This window comes from Falco peregrinus, chromosome Z (assembly GCF_023634155.1).
Source record: "Falco peregrinus isolate bFalPer1 chromosome Z, bFalPer1.pri, whole genome shotgun sequence".
In the NCBI taxonomy this organism is placed as follows: domain Eukaryota; kingdom Metazoa; phylum Chordata; class Aves; order Falconiformes; family Falconidae; genus Falco; species Falco peregrinus.
The window spans coordinates 69,817,527-69,835,488 of record NC_073739.1 but is presented as its reverse complement, the minus strand read 5'-3'; the positions used below and the strand labels follow the sequence as shown (position 1 = coordinate 69,835,488).

Below are 17,962 nucleotides of genomic sequence, written 5' to 3'. Positions count from 1 at the left end.
TTGTGTCCTTCACAGTGTCCCTTGGCTTGTTTCCCCTAAGACCACTACATCCAAAAATTACTGAAGCTGGTTTGATTTCTCCTTATTTATTGTCAACTTATAAAATGTTTCTCAAAACACTCACTAAGCACATGCACGAAACGCTTGGCTAACGGTACAAGTTCTTTTCCCTTTTGCAGCAAAAGCCTGCACTATTAGATAATCCTTGAATACTGATTTAAAGGTCAAAATATATGTGCTCCCTGTTCCCATCCCAGACAGTACTCTTTTGAGGCAACCTCTCCTATTGGCAAGCATAAAGGCTGTCAATTTCGCATCAGAAGCAGGGTAAGCCAAAATTCTAACCGAGCAATCCTTTGAAGATTAAAGTTCATCAAACCTGAGCATCTCCATGCCATTGGAAAAGCCTGCACTTCAGCTGGGGATGGTGAGAGAATTATACCAACATGGAAGGGGCGGGGGGGGAGCTTCAAAAAAACCCACCAAACTACCCACAAACACTGCCCGAAACAGAAAATTCCAGACTTGGATTCTCATACTTACATTAATTTAAACACGCAGTTTGTTGACCAAAAAAAAACCAAAAATGCTGCTGACTCCAGTAGTGCACTCAGAAGCCCATTACACACAGGCAGTGAGCGCAGCTAATTCCAGCATGCACCTGCTGAGAAGATGTTCTGGGGATTCAATGATGCAACCCCATAAAAGCACTTTTTTTTAGTACAGTGAGGATACAGACATGAATGCAGCTAAACCCACAGCATGTGCTATTCAATGTCCAAGTTAGATTTTTGCCTCCAGGAGAACTTCCAGTCAACACCCTTCTCTCCTTTTCTGTCATTGAGAATAACTGGGGAATTTCTGTTCAAAACCAGACTCACGAGCCCCAGCTCACCCCAGTGCACTGACTAATGATTCACTCCTCCTGCAGTGCAATACAGAGCACCAATGTAGTCCTCCTTCCTTTCCAGCCACAGAAAAAGCGACTGGCAGATGTCTTCTGCAGTAGATTCAAAGTGATCTCCTGATCTGTCCATCATACACAGATGAGCCACTTTTGAAATGTCAAAGCAGAAGAGGGACCCAGTGCAAAAGACACTTTTTTGGATCTCATGACAGAAAATGTATCTGCCTATACGATATAGAAGAAATACCACCTTCCCAGCCTGCATGGCTTCTGAGACAGCATTTGTGAACATTACCTACATGATTAAAACAAGCAGTCTTGCAAAATCCAAGGGCTTCAACAGAAAGAAACAAGACTGATCCTAAATTAGCGAACATGTTGGCATTCCTGTGCCAGCAACTAGAATCAGTACCTACTCAAACTTCTCTGCTGACAAAGCAGCTTCTGTGTGGCATTCACATGACTGGAAAGTAGCACTCCACTAAAAGCCTGTGTGAGCTTTGCAGTGTAAAACCAACAGCCAGCCTTCCTCCCAAAGCACTGCTTAGGGGTCAGTGCTTCACAACCTGTGAAGCACACTTCCTAACCCAGGCCTCAGTACCAGTGGTTGTCTTGAGATTACTAGGGTCTACAAAGAAGAAAACACAGTAGAGACTTTTAACAGTTTTCCTAAGCTCATACAGCAACTTCACAGACAATAAAAATGACTAGAAAATCTCCATTTCTCTTCTAGCATTTAATGGTAGGCAACTAAATGAAACATCAGAAGTTCCAGTCACGTGCTAGTTCAGAGGGTGTCATTTGTCTTTGGTGTGAACATTCAGATTAGTTTGAAGCACCTATTTTTGAAGAATGCAAAGTTTTAACAAAAGGATTTAGCAAAAACAAACTCTGAGGCCCTATGCCAACAGTTTGATTACATAGCACTACACATAACTCATATGTTGTACTCATTTCCCGCTCTCACTTATTTCCCAGTTTAGTAGCCTATTGCAGTTATAAAACCAAGTTGCATGGCTGCCAAAGTATAAATACATTCCAAATGTTTAATAAGATTTTTTAAAAAATATCAAAATACAAGTATGTTGTGGACAATAGCACAACAAAGTAAAACACAAAGTACACTATTCTTCTCATTGTTTTTGTTGGTTTTTTTTTTTTAAAAGCTACAGAATTTATTAGTTCAGTGCCCTTTATCCTGGCCTTTCTAAATTTCAAGCAAAATTTATAGTCCAATAAACTTCATGGATAGGTTTTCACCTTCATAGCAGCAACACGTCATACATCTCCAACCATCTGAAACACCCTAAGCATCACACACAGAAGGGAGTGAAGCCTCTTGTACTTGTAGTTCCATTTTTTTCTTCCTTCCCTTTCTCTTTTTTTATCTATTCTGCAATATTTTATTTCATACTTGAAACTCTAAGATTAAGTATTTAAGCCTGAGGTATGAGAGCTAACCAGATAAGACATTAGATTAAGATAAACTTTATTTAATATGAACAGATACATTTTAAAAGGTGGGAGAGCATCTGAACACTGTTCTAGTGATTCATTTGAAATTAGATCATGGTGAAGACTATGGTATGGTTTTAAAATAGACAGAAAAAGACCAAATCTGTACTTGCAATCAGAGGAAACCGTATATTCCATTACATTGCAAGAAAAACAACTAAGTGCCTATGGCATTTTGCTACAGTAGGAACATCACACAGGGAAGCTTCTCTTTGGATACTTGGACCTGAGCTGATGAAAGACTGAGGACCCTCAGCTTCCAAGAGACCTATCAGCATTCAGCACTTCTCAGCATTTAGTCCCCATCTAACAGGCACTAACCTATGAGGGAAGAAAGACCTTCAGCTCTCCCTCAAGCATTTTGGACAGATGACAATTTAAGGAGGGTTACCATTGGTACTTAAAATTGCAATTTATAATTTTGTTGTTTAGTTGTTCTTCCATGTAGCCAATGGTAGAAAAAAAAATATTTCAGAACTCTAGATTAACCAACCACTTCTTAGCACAAATTATTTCTTTGCTCCCTATGATATACAGTAAATAAATTGATCCCTTACTATAAAAATGAGAAATATGTCCTCAAGCTGTGCAAATATAACAGTACAGTTTTCCACCAGAAGCATGAATACATGAAGGCAGGTGCACAAACTGTTAAGATCATTGAGTCCAACCTTTAACCTAACAGTGCCTGTCTTAAATGCCCTCAGGGAAAGTGACGCAACCACTTCCCTACGCAACCTGTTCCAATGCTTGATAACCCCTTTCCATGAATAAATTTTTCCTATTACCCAATCTAAACCTTCCCTGGTGCCATTTCTGCTTGTTCTATTTGCTGGCTGCCTGGGAGAAGAGACTGACACCCACCCTGCTACAGCCCCTGTCAGGGAGCTGTAGAGAGCGACAAGGTCCCCCCGAGCCGCCTCCTCTCCAGGCTGACCCCCCCCAGTTCCCCCAGCCGCTCCCCACCAGCCTTGTGCCCCAGCCCCGGCACCAGCCCCCTGCCCGTCTCTGGACACGCTGCAGCCCCTCTGCGTCCCCCTGGCAGTGAGGGGCCCAACCTGAACACAGGAGTCGAGGGGCGGCCTCGCCAGTGCCCAGTGCAGGGGGACAGCACTGCCCTGGCCCTGCTGGCCACGCCGTTCCCGGCACCAGCCAGGGTGCTGCTGGCCTCCTTGGCCACCTGGGCACACGGGGGGCTCATGCCCAGCCGGCTGCCGACCAGCCCCCCCAGGCCCTTTCCCCCCAGGCAGTTTCCAGCCCCCTGCCCCCAGCCCGCAGCGCTGCGGGGGCTGGTGTGACCCACGGGCAGGACCCAGCACTGAGCCTGGTTGACCCTCACACAACTGGCCTGAGCCCATCGCTCCAGCCTGCCCAGACCCCCTGCAGAGCCTCCTGCCCTCCCGCAGATCAACACTCCCCCCAGCTGGGGGTCACCTGCGAACTCACTGAGGGGGCACTCCATCCCCTCGTACAGGCTGTCGATAAAGCTATTAAACAGAACCGGCCCCAGCACGGAGCCCTGCGGAACACCACTGGTGACCCCTCGCCAGCTGGATGTTACTCCATCCCCCACCACGCTCGGGGCTCGGCCAGCCAGCCAGCTTTATACCCGGCGCAGAGTGCACCTGTCCAGGCCACGAGCAGCCAGTGTCTCCAGGAGAATGCTGTGGGAGATGGCGTCAGAGGCTCTGCTAAGGCCCAGGTAGGCAACATCCACAGCCTTTCCCTCATCCACTAGGCGGGTCATCTTGTCGTAGAAGGAGATCAGGTTCATCAAGCAGGACCTGCCTTTCACAAACCCGTGCTCTGGGCCTGATCCCCTGGCTGTCCTGCATGTGCTGTGTGATGGCACCCATGATGATCTGCTCCATAACCATCCCTGGCACAGAGGTCAGGCTGGCAGGCCTGTAGCTGCCTGGATCCTCCTTCCTGCCCTTCTTGTAGGTGGGTGTCCCCCAGAGGAAATCACTAGTGATTCCCATTTCTGGCAAGCTACTTGAAGGGAAAAAGAAGTGTTTCACTGCATTTGTTTACACTGATTTGCCCCAGTATTTCAGTATTTCTGTACAGTTCTTAACTGATACCATACAGCTGTTCAAAACAATGGAAATAAGATTAAACCACGGTATGCTGCAGTAGGTCCATCAAAAAAACCACTGAAGTTCACAGAATTTTACATTAAAATCCAAACTTTCAGATTCTGAACAGTCTTTATTCCAAATTCTATTCTTTGCAGTGTCCCATGGGCTTTACTATACGGACCGCACAAGCAAATATGTTCACAAATCACCTGTTATTAATTTGTACACCCTTTGAAGAAAGGAAAAGATGGGTGTGGAGATTCTTCTCCCTGGAACTGGCTGCTCTCTGGAGAGCAGAACTGTTAAACACAAATCTGACTGTATTCCTCAACACAAATACTTTTCAGATGTAAACAATTTATAATTACATAGCTAAAATTTTAATTAATACCCCTATGGGGAGCAGTAGAAGAGACTGCAGAGCTCTCTTATGGGACTTAATGTCATAGTCTCCCTAACTTTGTCCACTTTGCACCTGCATTCTTAATTTCTTGCGTAGTTGACTGAGCATTTTCAAAGCAAGTATCATCTTGTGTGAAAGACAGTACAAGCTGCACTATAGTAAGAACTGTGTAGAAAGTTACTAAACACAAAACGCATATTTAACACAAAGTTAAAAATTGTCAAAAGGGCAGTCTGGATACACAGAACAGTTAAATTTTTGGCCAAGAGAGGAAATGAAACAGGAATTCAGTGAGGTGGAAAGAGAGGAATAATTCCAGATGGCAATAAAGCCGATCCCTCTGCCATACCTGCCATTGTGGCAGAATGCAAGGCAGGTCAGAGAAGAAGCCAGCTCTGCTGGAACTAAGCTGCAGGAGACGGAGTGGACAGAGATTGCTGGATTAAATAAATAGCTCCTGTTGGGAAACAAGCAAAAGCAGTTTCAAATTACTTCCTGTAGCAGATGGGCAAGAAACTGAAGGGCTTGAACTGTTTGATTTTTATAGCAGCGTGAAGGATGAAAGAGCTTCATTTTGTGCATACTAGAAACATGTCACAGCAGGGGAAATTAATGGTGAATGCCACAGGAAACTATCACAGAGATATTTCTGGGAGGGTTGGAAAGCAAACACTAGCACGTGCAGTGTCAGCGAGAGACTTTATTCACTTTTGTGGATAAACATGATGTGAAAAGACCATCAAGAAAGAAGAGCTATTCTAAGAAAGTTAAGGAGGTCAATTATGAAGATCTTCGCTCCCTTTCCTAGTGGAAAATAAAGCACAGAGTACTTATTTCAGGTAGAAGAGTGCTGAAATAGAGTACAGGGTGCACTGATAAAAGGAACAGTTCTTCCAGATACTTACATACATGTCAACAGCTAATGGGCAACCTGCATGATATGTTCATAATTTTACCTGCATCATTAGTTTACAGTTCTAGGTGGAGCTACTTTTGTACAGAATCGGACCCTAGCAAGTGGTCCTCTTGACCACCACTGGACAGACAAGGATGAAACAGGTCCCAAGTGCTTACCAAAGACAATCACTCTTCACTCTAAAAGCATCCAATTTATCAGCTATCCAAGCTGAAAACTCAAGAGCTCCCTAATTACATTTAAACAGCAAAAATTATGTTTATCTATGTAACCAACAAGAAAGTATTTCCAGCTATTTTTAAGACAAAAGAATTTCTTTGTGGGGCTCAGGATGAGAAATGTCCACCTAAGAAGTAATTACTTGAACATTTGCAAAGAATTACAATGGAAGAGAGGAATTCAAGGTTTTTGAAACAGATCTGTTATGTTGCCTCAGCAGTGCTGTCATTCACAAAATGGCTAAAATATTCCAGTAACATGCATACTGCTCCCAAGCCTATCTGTACCATCTCTCAGCTCTTAACATATCTGTGACGCTAACACACACCCTCTCTTTTTGTGAACTAACTCTCTGTGAAGTCTTGCTCTTTCTTTTCAAAGCACGGTTATGGTGGGACAGTGGGAAATATAAATTTCAAGTCTTAGATACCCTTTCTAAAGATGGATAGTGTGAAAAATACTCCACTTGCCAACAGCTTCATGCTTATCACAAGCCAACTTTAGCTCTGCCACATGTAGTAATTGCTTTCTGGCTGATGGACAAAGAACTTTGTAGAGCAAATTAAATCATCTGAGAAACAAAAAGAAGCCAGTCAGGTCTGTGCACTCCTCTTAAGGAACTATCTTAAGCAAACATAGCTGCCAAGCTGGTATCACTGTGAAAATGATTTTCACTGAGAATTAAATTGCTCACAGCGAGTCCTCCAGCCACAGAAGCCAAAGGTTTCATCTGCTCAAAGAAACCAGAAAACTCTCCTGTGAAACAAAAGCCTGAAGAGTCCCAACTCTCAAAATCACGCACTCGAGGGATATTGTGGGTCTCTAATTCAGAAGGTTTTATCTATACTATGTGAAGGACAGACTTGTTCCTAGCACACGTCAGGATTAATCATATCCTGATTATCATGAAGATAACCATAATCTTAGGCTAGCACTAATTTTGGTGGCAGGATTAGTTACTTGGGGAAGAAAATACTTTTTTCCATCATAGCTTATTTTTACAGATGTGCTCAGAGGCTTGCAATATTAGGTCCAGGGGAAAAGGCAACATGTATGACACATTATTTGTATAAAAAAACACCGATACAAAACTAGATACATATTTACAGAGTGCCAGTGAGAAAGTTAATTCATCAGTAAGTGGGTCAATTCATAAGGAAATGCTGCCTACTGACGTTTATTTTACTGCATTGCACACAGCTCATACCCTCCACGCAGATTAAAAAAGAGGGCACCAACGCAGCAGAATACATAGGCTTTCTATACCTCACCATCTAGCCTCAACTTGGGGGCACAAAGATTTCAGTCCCATAAACATACATTGTTTACAGAAAACTATTCCTTATCCTGGTCAAAGAGGCACAGGCATTGAACAAAACTACACTTTACCAACTACTGAAGGACACTCCCTGCAAACAACAACAAAGAAAATAATCCACAATCCTCCACCTTTTTCTTAGCCAGGCTGTTGTGAGTTTAGCCGGACAGATCTTTAAACATAAGAGGTAGTTTACAAATGCTAGGAGTCACACGCCTTGGGCTGAAATCCTAAGAATATAATATTTCATTGTTCTAATTGTCACAGCAATAGATTAAATATACATGGTATTTCTGGAATCTAAAAGATTACTTTATTTCCAAACAATGTATATTATTATTTGTTACTGGCATCCTTCACTTGAAAATCCATCATTTGCAGTGCAAGAAAACATAGACAGCACAATGAAAGAAGAACACACTGTGGCATAACGCATCCTGCTCGTATTTGGAAGAAATCCAAATGGAAAAGTTTCTGATGGACAAAGCCAGCACAAGTTATATTAGAGATCTCTGCATCATCCACTGGATTCCTGGTCTTAGGAAAACAAAACTACCTGGCTTGGACTGCACAGAATGAAACAAGTAAATGAATTTACTTAAATAGTAACAAAATACAGCACTGACTATGCAAGTGTGAGTGGTGACAAATTTGTGCCTGCATACGCTTAAAAACTGACCATTTAAAATAAAATAAAAACGTGTGCTCAATCATGTTTTTAAACATAATATGAACGTAACATACTTTCAACAGTATTGTTTAAATAAGATCATGACAAAATACCAAGAGGTTTCTGCTTCTCTTTGCAACAGTTAAAATGTTACATGCATGTCTGTGCAAAAACAAAACAGTGTATCATCTCAGTTCCAACCACTCTGTCTAAACAAGGAGAAACGTACTGACGATTTCTAATAAAACAACAACATTTTCCCCTTAATATAGTGGAAGATTCTCTGTATTGGATAAGTGGTGATACATTAATTTGGAAAATTCATTCTAACATTTTCAGGTTAATGGTTTTTCTTCTACATTAGTACTGGACTGTTACTCTGGCTCCAGAACTGAATTCTATCCTGCTGAATTAAGGTCAAAATCAGTATTCCTACTGCACGAGGGAAGTTTACATCCTGCTGGGAAAATAAAAATGTACTATTAACTTCTTTTGGTAAGAAAAAAAAGAACCAACAATGTAAAAAAAATGCTATTTACAAAATACAGCAGTAATTCTACTAACACATTCTAAGTAAACAGTTTCCAAAACAGTTAAAAATTTGCAAGTTAAAACTAAGAAGATTTTTCATACAAGGTTTTCACTTCTACACATTCATTGCATTAACTATTTGAACAGCAGTTATATGTTAGTAGCTATTATGCACACATAGCATTAATGTTCAGCTGTGGTCATTTGGGAGGAAAATTCTAAATAAACATTATGAATATATAAATAAACATTATCAAGCTACTTCTTCCTAAAGGTCAAAACCAATTCCATGTTTGCCTTTGCACTAATCCTGTATATTTTTACACTCCATTGAATATAATAGTAAATATACTGTTAGAAGATAGTATTTAAACTGCACCAATATCTACAGCCTGTGTGCCAGGATCCCTAACTGATAAATTAATATGAAATATATTGCCATAAGGCTCTATTGCCAAAGCTGTCATTTTAAGTGTGAGATGGGCAGGTAAGAGGTTTGCGCCAACTTAAACTAAGAACAGCAAATTTCAAAGGTCTTAACACTATGCCATTCAAGTCATATAAGTTTGCTGCTTGTTTCACAAGAATTGAGACTGTGTGCGTGGCTGTTACATTAACAAAACCCTTCTGCCAGTGTAAGGGGTCAGCCTCTGCATTTACAGGCTGCCGAACTTGCCTACCGCTTATTGCTGTGCTGGGATTAACTGGCACTTACAGATCACAGTAGGCTATTTTGTTTGGGTTTTTTTAATTTAAACATGTTAAGGTATGAAAGCTGCTATTATTACTGCCAAAGCTCTGAAAAACATCCACTGTGAAAAACTGTTCTATATTTTACAAAGAGGCTACGAGAAAGTAACCGAGGTCTAGATGAGATGGGTGCACCAATAACAACAGCCTCATGATGCTTCAGTCAAGGAAGCCAGTTACAGGTCATGCACATCAAAGGCAATTTCTTGCTTCTGGAAGCAAGTAAGTTTGATCATGATCTCCTGAAAACCAAAAAAAAAAAAAAAGTCTCTAAAATAATACATTTAACTTGCAAAGGCCCAATTAATCAGAGATTCATTTCTCATCATAGCCAATATTCCATAATAAAATTCCACAGCCTGTGGATTATTGACAAGTTATTAACAGCAAAAGCTTTTACAACTCCAACATCTCTAACTGTTGTATCAAATTATGTTGGATTCCTATGCCTCACAGGGACACAGGATATATTCAACCAATAGCAAAAACCAGCGCAGCAAGTAAAATACTAAACATAGCTTGTGTAAACTGTAGAAACAAAGAGGCACGTGATTTTTAAAAGGGCAGACTTGCGTTTGAATGGAACTACAAAAACTGCGTTCTAGCAAACAGCTGCTGCAATTACATTGTCTTAAAAAAAGGATCTTTGACTAGTGTCATAAAAATTGCTCTAACACAAGCAGCTGCTACGCAAAACTTGTAAGAAGTAAACGTTTCTTTCTCATAAGGAACTGAAGAGATGTTAGGGCTTCAGCATCTCCGAAACCTCATGTCTGTCAGACATCTCGGAAGGGGCAAGATGCTGGTACAGAAGTCTTGCAAAATGGGGTGCTCCCTCAAACCAGGGATCATCTGAATCAGCCACTCTGCTTTGGGTTCTGCCATGTATTTTGCACGAGTCTGTAGTTAATACCTTACCAAAAGGAAAGGCAGAGAGCACAGCCAAGAACGCGTTCACACACAGAGCACCATGACCTGCCATTTTTCGTCTTACTTAAAGTAGTGTTGAGACTGAGTGTTTTCTGAAGGCGACAAGAAAAGAAGTCACGCAGCGGTGCCACGCGTTTGCCCCCGCGGCAGCCCGCTCCCCTCCCCGGCTCCCCCGTGCTCAGACGCCGCAGCTTCAGCAGGGAACCGGCAGCGCGCGGCGTTCGCTCGCATGCGAGGACCGGCGAAGGGGCCGCCAGGTCTGCACAGCGGCTGCGGGGCACGCTGCTCGCCGCAGCACCGGGCTCGCCCGCACCACCGGGCAGCGGCCCCGGTCACTCCGCCAGCCGCCGCCTCCAAGTTCACTGCACCTCGAGGCGCAGGAACTGCGGCCGGCCAGCACCCCGCTCCGCGCCTGCCCCGCTGCTCACCGCCGGGGCGGCGCAGAGGAGCACGGTGAGGCACCGCAGGAGCGGAACCACCGCGGCTCTGCCCCGGGCTCGCTGCCCCCCCGGCGGCGCGGAGCACTGGTGCGCGCTGAACGCCCCGCTCTGCTCTGCCCGGCGCGCCGCAGCCCGCGGGGCGGGGAGACGGGAGCCCCTACCTGGGATGGCCAGGTTGGTGAGTGGGGTGCGGTGGATGCTGCTGGGCAGCGCTGCCATCCAGTCGGCGAACCGCAGCTCGTTCTTGCCCTGCGACGAAGCCATGCCGCCGCCGCGCCCCTGCCGCTCTGCCGCCGCCGCTCGCTAGCGCCCGCCCGGCCCCGCCTCCCCCCGCCGAGCCCGGCCGCTGCTCCCGCCGCCTCCGTGCGGCGCGGCGCCGGGTCCTGCCAGAGCCCTCGGGCCTGCCGCTGCCACCGCCGGGCTGCCCGCCTGGCCACTCTCAGCGGCGCGTACCGGGCGGCAGCACCGGCGGCGCGGCCCGGAGCGCTGGGCGGGCCCGCCTTAAATACGGCAGGGGGCTGGGGGAGGGAGCGGGGTCACGGCCCGGGCCTGGGCGGGAGCCGCGCCGGCACCCCCCCGCCAGCGCCAACACCAACACCCCGCAGCCGGCCGGCGGCCCCGTCGGCGGGAGGCAGCAGAGCCCGCCCAACGGCTCGGCCGCAGGGCTGCAGCCGACGGGGCACCCGCGGCCGGGGTGGCGCTCACAGCCGGGGTGGCGGCTGCTGCCCGGCGCAGCCCTCACGCTGGCCACAGCCTGCCTGGCCTTGGCGAGTGGCCGGGCGAACGCCCCGCCGGGGCACGGCTCGCCGCCGGTTCCTGCGGCGTGCCCGGTGACTGGTACACGCGTCCTGGCCGGTGGCTTACTCAGGATAACCACAAAACATTGCTCCTTACTTGAACGCTCCTTGGAGAGCTGTAATTTTTGGGGCAATGATTTTTTGTTGTCCTTTGAGGATGATCCGAAGTAATACATTCCGTTCTCATTTCCAACCTAACTGCCTTCGGGGAAGCGTCTTGACTGTTGGCATTAACAAAGCATTTACATTCCTGCCTCCAGACCAACGAATCAATGAACCTGATAAAGCTCTGTGAGCCATCTTGAACTGTTACAACCAGCCTGGTCTTTTGACTTCTGTTTTTAATCAAAGTTGTTGACACAGGCGTGGAAGTTCACCTAGTAAATCTGTCAAAAATAGTGCCTGGAGAGAGCCATGCCTGAAGCCGGGATCACTGATCACCTTGCATTCCTAGGAGGGATCAGCTGTGGTCCTGTAACTTCTGTACTTGCTCAACATCTTTTATGACAGCTGGCTTTGGAAGTGAAAAGGCAGGGAGCCACTAATAATAACTGTCTTTTCTCATTCTGTCCAAGTTTCCAGAGCAAGTACAAAGAAAAGCTTTTCGTTCAGCAACAAAATAATGGAACAATTTCTTGGGAAATAAGTGAATATTTCCAAGGTATTTAAATAAAGGAAGTTTTGGTCACTCACTTTTTGTAACAGAAGTAGCTCTTCAGGTGGGATTTGACAGGGGTAGTGTGAGCAGATGGTCGACCTCGGGGAAGATGTTGAATCTGAATGAAGCAGAACATGAAAAAGGGGGAGGACTAAGCAGGACTGAGACAGGTTTAATTTTTGCCATATTGCTTCCTGCCTATCAGGATGCTAATCTGCGCTTTCCAAAATCACTGGTATTAGTAAACATGGGGGTGGGGGGTGGGGAATGGGAGCAGAATATCCACATTTTCAATACAAAGACATAAAACCCACTAATGACCTAAAGATAGATGTTACTTTACATCCTCTTCAAAAGGCAGAAATTATAATAAAAAAAAAATTAAGATTTATTAAGAGCATTCAAGTAAGGTGTAATAAATGTTTTTATCAACATGATTGGATCAGATCAGTTTAAGTGGCAAAGTTATTAATGGATTGCACTGGTTACATGGAAAACTGCTGCTGAATTTTTATCCATACCACTATGTGTTCTATCTTTTCTGAGATAAAACTGAAGTATACAGCTTTTTGAAAGGTTAAGCATCTTGTTAATACTGTTGTTGATCTCTTACAGTCTCTAAAGCTTTGGGTGTAGCTCAGACCAAAATAAAAGAAATGCCTGCAGACCCTTGACATTTTAAAATATATTAGTACGTATAATAATGCCTAAACTATCTGATGTCATTGCAGGTCTCTCAATAATGCTGCTTTCTGTTTTCCTGGAGAACTGTAAAGGTCCCTCTCTACTGACTAGAAACTTGTTGACCTTCTCTTCCACAAGGAATCAGAGCTTTTGTAAGTTCTTCTATTTAACACCCAAAGCAAGATTCCTCAAAATCTTGATTTTCAAACCATTGATACTGTGCTTTGTAAAAAACAGTCCCCTCCAACATTTCTTATCCTAATCATGTTTTAAGTGCTTTGCTTCTGTTTCTAATGCACTGTAACTGCTAAGATAGCAGGCTTAAAATCTGTTGCTGGATCTCTATGAATCTGTGGGAACACAGGCTTAAATAATTTGGGGGGAAATGGGATGAAAGAGGAAGCTTTTATGGGACAGAAAGTAGGAGAAAATTCTACAGCAACCTGAAGAAACATTGATGTGGAAGCTTTGACTTGAAATAGAAATGTAGCTTTCTAGAGCTTTTCAGTGGTTTGAAGCTTCAGTCTATGTGTCTGCTTGGGAAGAGTTTAATAAGAGCCGGACCGAACACTTTGCTCGTCTTGGTTGAAGAGCAGCTTACTGTGGTTTAGCTTGAACCTGTCATTTTACTAATTTTAACTGATTTATAGACAATGGCAGCCTGTAAATCAAAATGAGAGTATCCACACAAAGTTTTGTTCCTATTTAAAAAGAGCAAAAAAATAAAAGTTACGGTTTTGGTCAAATTACTGGAATCCCTACATATAGCAAGTCTGAGCTATCAAAGAAAGTGGATTTCAGGAATCAAAATACTTTAAAAGGTTAATTACCTGGTACAACAAAAATTAAAGGCGGTCCCAAGATACTGAAAAATACCTTATTTGCTCTTTTATTCACAGCTACGCTAAGCTCACTGAAGATCCCATGAAGAGAAGGAAAATTGAAATCGTACTGTCTGTTCATCACGTATTGTGTTCTCTCCAGTCTGTATCTATAACAGCATGGATGAATAGTGACACCTCTGCTTGTATGGAACAGAAAAACTGAGTAATTTAGCCAGTAGGAATGTCGCTTCAGTGCTCAAAATTAATTTCATTGTTAAAAAAGGCTTTCCATTGGTTTTGTTCTCTTAAAAATTAGCATTTTAATGGTAAACATTCACATTTATACTTTTTTATTTTAACAGATACTTTGCCTTTTCATATGTCTTTGGCATCTATTTTAATCATGTGAATAACAAAGGAGTAACAGGATCTTTTTCTCTAAATTACATAAAGTACATTCTACTCTGAAAGGTAAAAGAAAAAATGGCTTAATGGGACATTGTCACTCTGGTATTTTCCTATTATATTTGACTTATTTAGAGGCTACTCTAAATCTGTTGTTAATGAATTCAAAATGAGGCTTTGAACAGAAGAATTACTATTGTTTAAATATTTGAAGTTTTACAGTAAGATCTGCTTCTGAGGTTTGATCTCTTCATCCTTCTCACTGCCCATTTCTATTAAAAGAAGCTTTTCAGAACAGATCCTGGCTGCCATCCCATGTTTTCAGCTCTTATGGCTTTAAATGACTTAATCAGTCACATCCGGGCAGCAAAGCCTTTCCAGTTGTCTGCAGCTGAGTTCCCAATTGTTGTCTTCACACCTGAGAACACAGTGAATCCATGTTATTCTGAACTTCATTACTCCTTATGGCTAACAGGTGTCAAAAGTAATTTTTACCTGTAAGACAAGCACATAAAACCCTAAAAAGCCAAAGTAAGTAGATTGATTGAATGAGATAGGGTTTTTTTAATTATTGTATGGGTGAATACATAAGGTGACAAGTATTTTTTTTTGTCATTTCATACTTCATCTGGCTACTTTGACAATCTCATCGTGCATTCATCAAGCAACATCTATTTAGCAGTATTCGTCCTGCCAAAGCAGCTTACAAAATTTCAGAGCAGGCAGAAACAAAGCTTTGTAGAAACAGGGTAAGCAGTCTCTTCTTCATTTTATGGGAAAGAATATGACTGTTTCTGCTTTTCAAGCAAAAGAAAATGTGGTTTATCCTGCACTCTGATTTGTTATTCTCTGCTAAGAAAATCTGAGCAGCCTTGCTGGTGGGGATATTGAATCTCAGAAGGAGTCATATTTGTTCTGGGCAGCTGAAAAATGTCAGAATGTTAATGCTATCCACACTTTTTGTTGTTGTAAACTACAGAGACTGTGAACATGATAGGATAATATAAAGATCCAACATATGTTTTTAATTGCATACTTTATAACTAAACAAACATGTTACAATAATATACAGAGGACACAAGGGAGTCTATGTGTCTTAATGCAAGTAAAAATCAAGTCCAAAATGCATAATACATCTACTATTAGAACAGAAAGAAATTATCAAAGTGTATGGCAAGACAGTTTGTTGTAGTTAACTGAACTCTGGAAACTTAAAATACAGAGACTAAAAGATGAATGATAATATTTGTATCCAGTCCTCAGGTGGAAACCAATTTCACCTTAGCTACTTCTCTTTGAAAAGCATTTTTCAGGTTTCTGCAAGAAGATACATTTTTTTTTTCTAAGTTTGTCATGCAGAGTCATGCTGTGTCTCACCTAACATGTTTACTTAAGAAACACAACAGTGGCTACTATTTTTGCCAGGTTAAAAACAAAGAAGTTTGGTTATGTTGACGTTACTGCAAATACTCTAATTGCATTACCAAAGCAGCAATGGCATAACATGAAACCCCCTGTTTTCTAGCCAGTGCTGTAAGATCGTAACAAAGTATGCAACTTCAGTGCAGAAAAGGATGAGAGACATGTTGCTTTTTTATTTATAAACCAACCTGACAATGTTTAAAAATTTTCTGTAGAACCTCATGAGCATTTTGTCATGAACAAGTCTCTCTGTGTCTTGAAGGCCCCACGTTTACTTTGGTAAACAACTTGCAGAGAAAGTTTGATGCAAGCATTTTAATTTCAGCACACTCTCAAAGTAAAAAAACCATGTCTTAACAAAAACATGAGCTAAATGAGCTAGTTCATGGTGGAGTTACCACAGGCAATGTAGAAGCAAGCTCCAGGGCTGATCAAATCCACATAGCCACCCAGTGTACTGTTGACATGGTCACAAAAGACCAATACAAAAATATCTACCTTTGTTTAAAAAAATAGTTGAAAGCCCTAAACCAGTCTCTCCCTTCCTAAGTTTTAAGTTATCCAGCAGCAGCAAAGAATGAAAAGTTTTCAGGGCAGTCAGATAGTCCCATGACTCTACCTAGTTTTGTCAGAAAACAGAGCCCTTTGTATGAAAATAAAATTTTGATCAGTCTAACTAAAATCTTCTCTAAAAAGCAACATGAAAATAGACAACACATTCCAGAAGAATTCAGATTGTCTGGATGCTGAGATCTTACCTTTAGAGTTGTAGCTAGCACAGACAAGTTAGGAATGTTCAAGGCAGGGTAAAATCTGTTAAAAATGTAAGACAGAACCAAGTCAAGAAAAAGTCCTATTTTCATGGACAATATTTATTGTGTTATCACATACTGGTAAGAAAAACCAAAGAAAAATCAGTGAAGGTGGCAGGAATGAAATGGATGAGATAATCAGAAGTGGGTAGTGTTGCAGCATTTTACAGGGGACCACCAGAAACAGTAGATGCAATCAGTTTGTGTCTGTCAGCCATTTAGGATGTAGTTCAGACCTACTGGGCAGTGTGTTTAGCAACTGAGGGAGAAGAGGGAAATAGTATTTACAAATAGATAATAAAGTACTTCTTAATTTGTTAAAGCACAGAAATTAAGTGCTATAAAAAGGGACTCAGATTTTATGACTGTTTCTTTACCATCAAGATATCCAGAATGACATCTTGTAATTGATATTGGCTATGACTGAGCAGCACATATGCACTATTATGTAGTTCCCATTTCTTTGATGTAGGATTATTTTTAGAAGAGCAAACATCAGTCAAACTGTTCACGTTCTGTAGTCAATGTTATTTAAAAGAGGCTAAAGGAAACTGCATTAAATGAGAAAATATAGTGAAAGCAAATAAATATATAATGGCTGCTTAAGCAATAATAAACAAATTATTTTTATTTCTCTGCCTGTTGGAGAATAGTTCAAAATCAGTGAAGATAATGACAGTACTCCACTGAATTCAATGGGATTTCAATCCCCTGGATGGAAAACAAGTATCCATTGGTTAATAGCTGGTGCATCTACTGCACTTATATCCTAAGCCACTGGAGATGAAAATTCTTTTCTATTTTTGAATAGAAAGCGTGATGGATGACACAGACTTTCCAGCAGGAGCTGCAGAGTACTAACAGTGGTCAGTTCCACTCTTGTCAACTGGAATCATGTTTCATGAAAGATGCAGCTCTGCCTCCTGGATGAGGCTTTCCAAATAGGCACCTGCTGTTTGCATGGTGATGAAGCACTCCCAGAAGGTGTTGAAAATAGTCAGCAGGACTAATGAGATTTTAGCATACTACTTGAATTGGTATGCCTTCACATTTCACAGGCTGCAGTCAGTGCCTGCTGAGGCGATGAGAGGTAATGTTCCTTTTTAATTACACACACCCCATGATCGGTGTGAGCGGTGCAGTCGTTCCAGCTCAGCATCTGCAGGCTGGGTCATACAGGATGCAGGGCAGTGTCTCAAAGCCCAAAAAAAGGGGTGGTACAGCTGGCTTCTCTAGAGGGAGATACAGGAAGGGGTTGGCACAGATGCTAGAGAAACAGAGATGACAACCAACTGTGGGAAGTCAGAGTTCTGTCATGTGCCTCACTTCACTGTTGCTCAAAGGTAATATCTTGGGCAACAACATAAAAACCCCATAAAACTTCTTACATGAAACCAGGGATATTTCTTCTTGCAGCCCAAGAAAATGAGGTGAGAGAGAAAACGGACAGAACAGGAGAATGGAAAAAATGGGTGGTAACAAAGAGAGGGAAAGAATCCCCCAAGGGCATGGAGAAGTATTATATCCGAAGGTGGTGGCATCACCAAGAGGTTAGAGATGAAGTTCTGGGGCTTATATCTGACCCTGGTCTTGTCTTCTCAGCTACAACGGGATGGAGGAGCTGATCTTGCTTTTCCTTTAGAGAGCATCTGTCCCTCTCCCATCAAGCTCTTCCTGATT

General features: G+C 42.6%; 1 protein-coding gene across 2 annotated transcripts in view; it reads right to left on the bottom strand.

Moving 5' to 3' along the window:
- PLCXD3 (phosphatidylinositol specific phospholipase C X domain containing 3) overlaps positions 1-11,148 on the bottom strand; it is an 85,037-nt gene extending 73,889 nt beyond the window's left edge. For both annotated transcript variants that reach the window (XM_055791565.1, XM_055791566.1), the window contains exon 1: positions 10,842-11,148. In XM_055791565.1, the coding sequence (XP_055647540.1) occupies positions 10,842-10,944 (103 nt within the window). In that variant the 5' untranslated portion in view covers positions 10,945-11,148. The remainder of the gene's footprint in view (positions 1-10,841) is intronic.
- Positions 11,149-17,962: the final 6,814 nt, after the last annotated feature.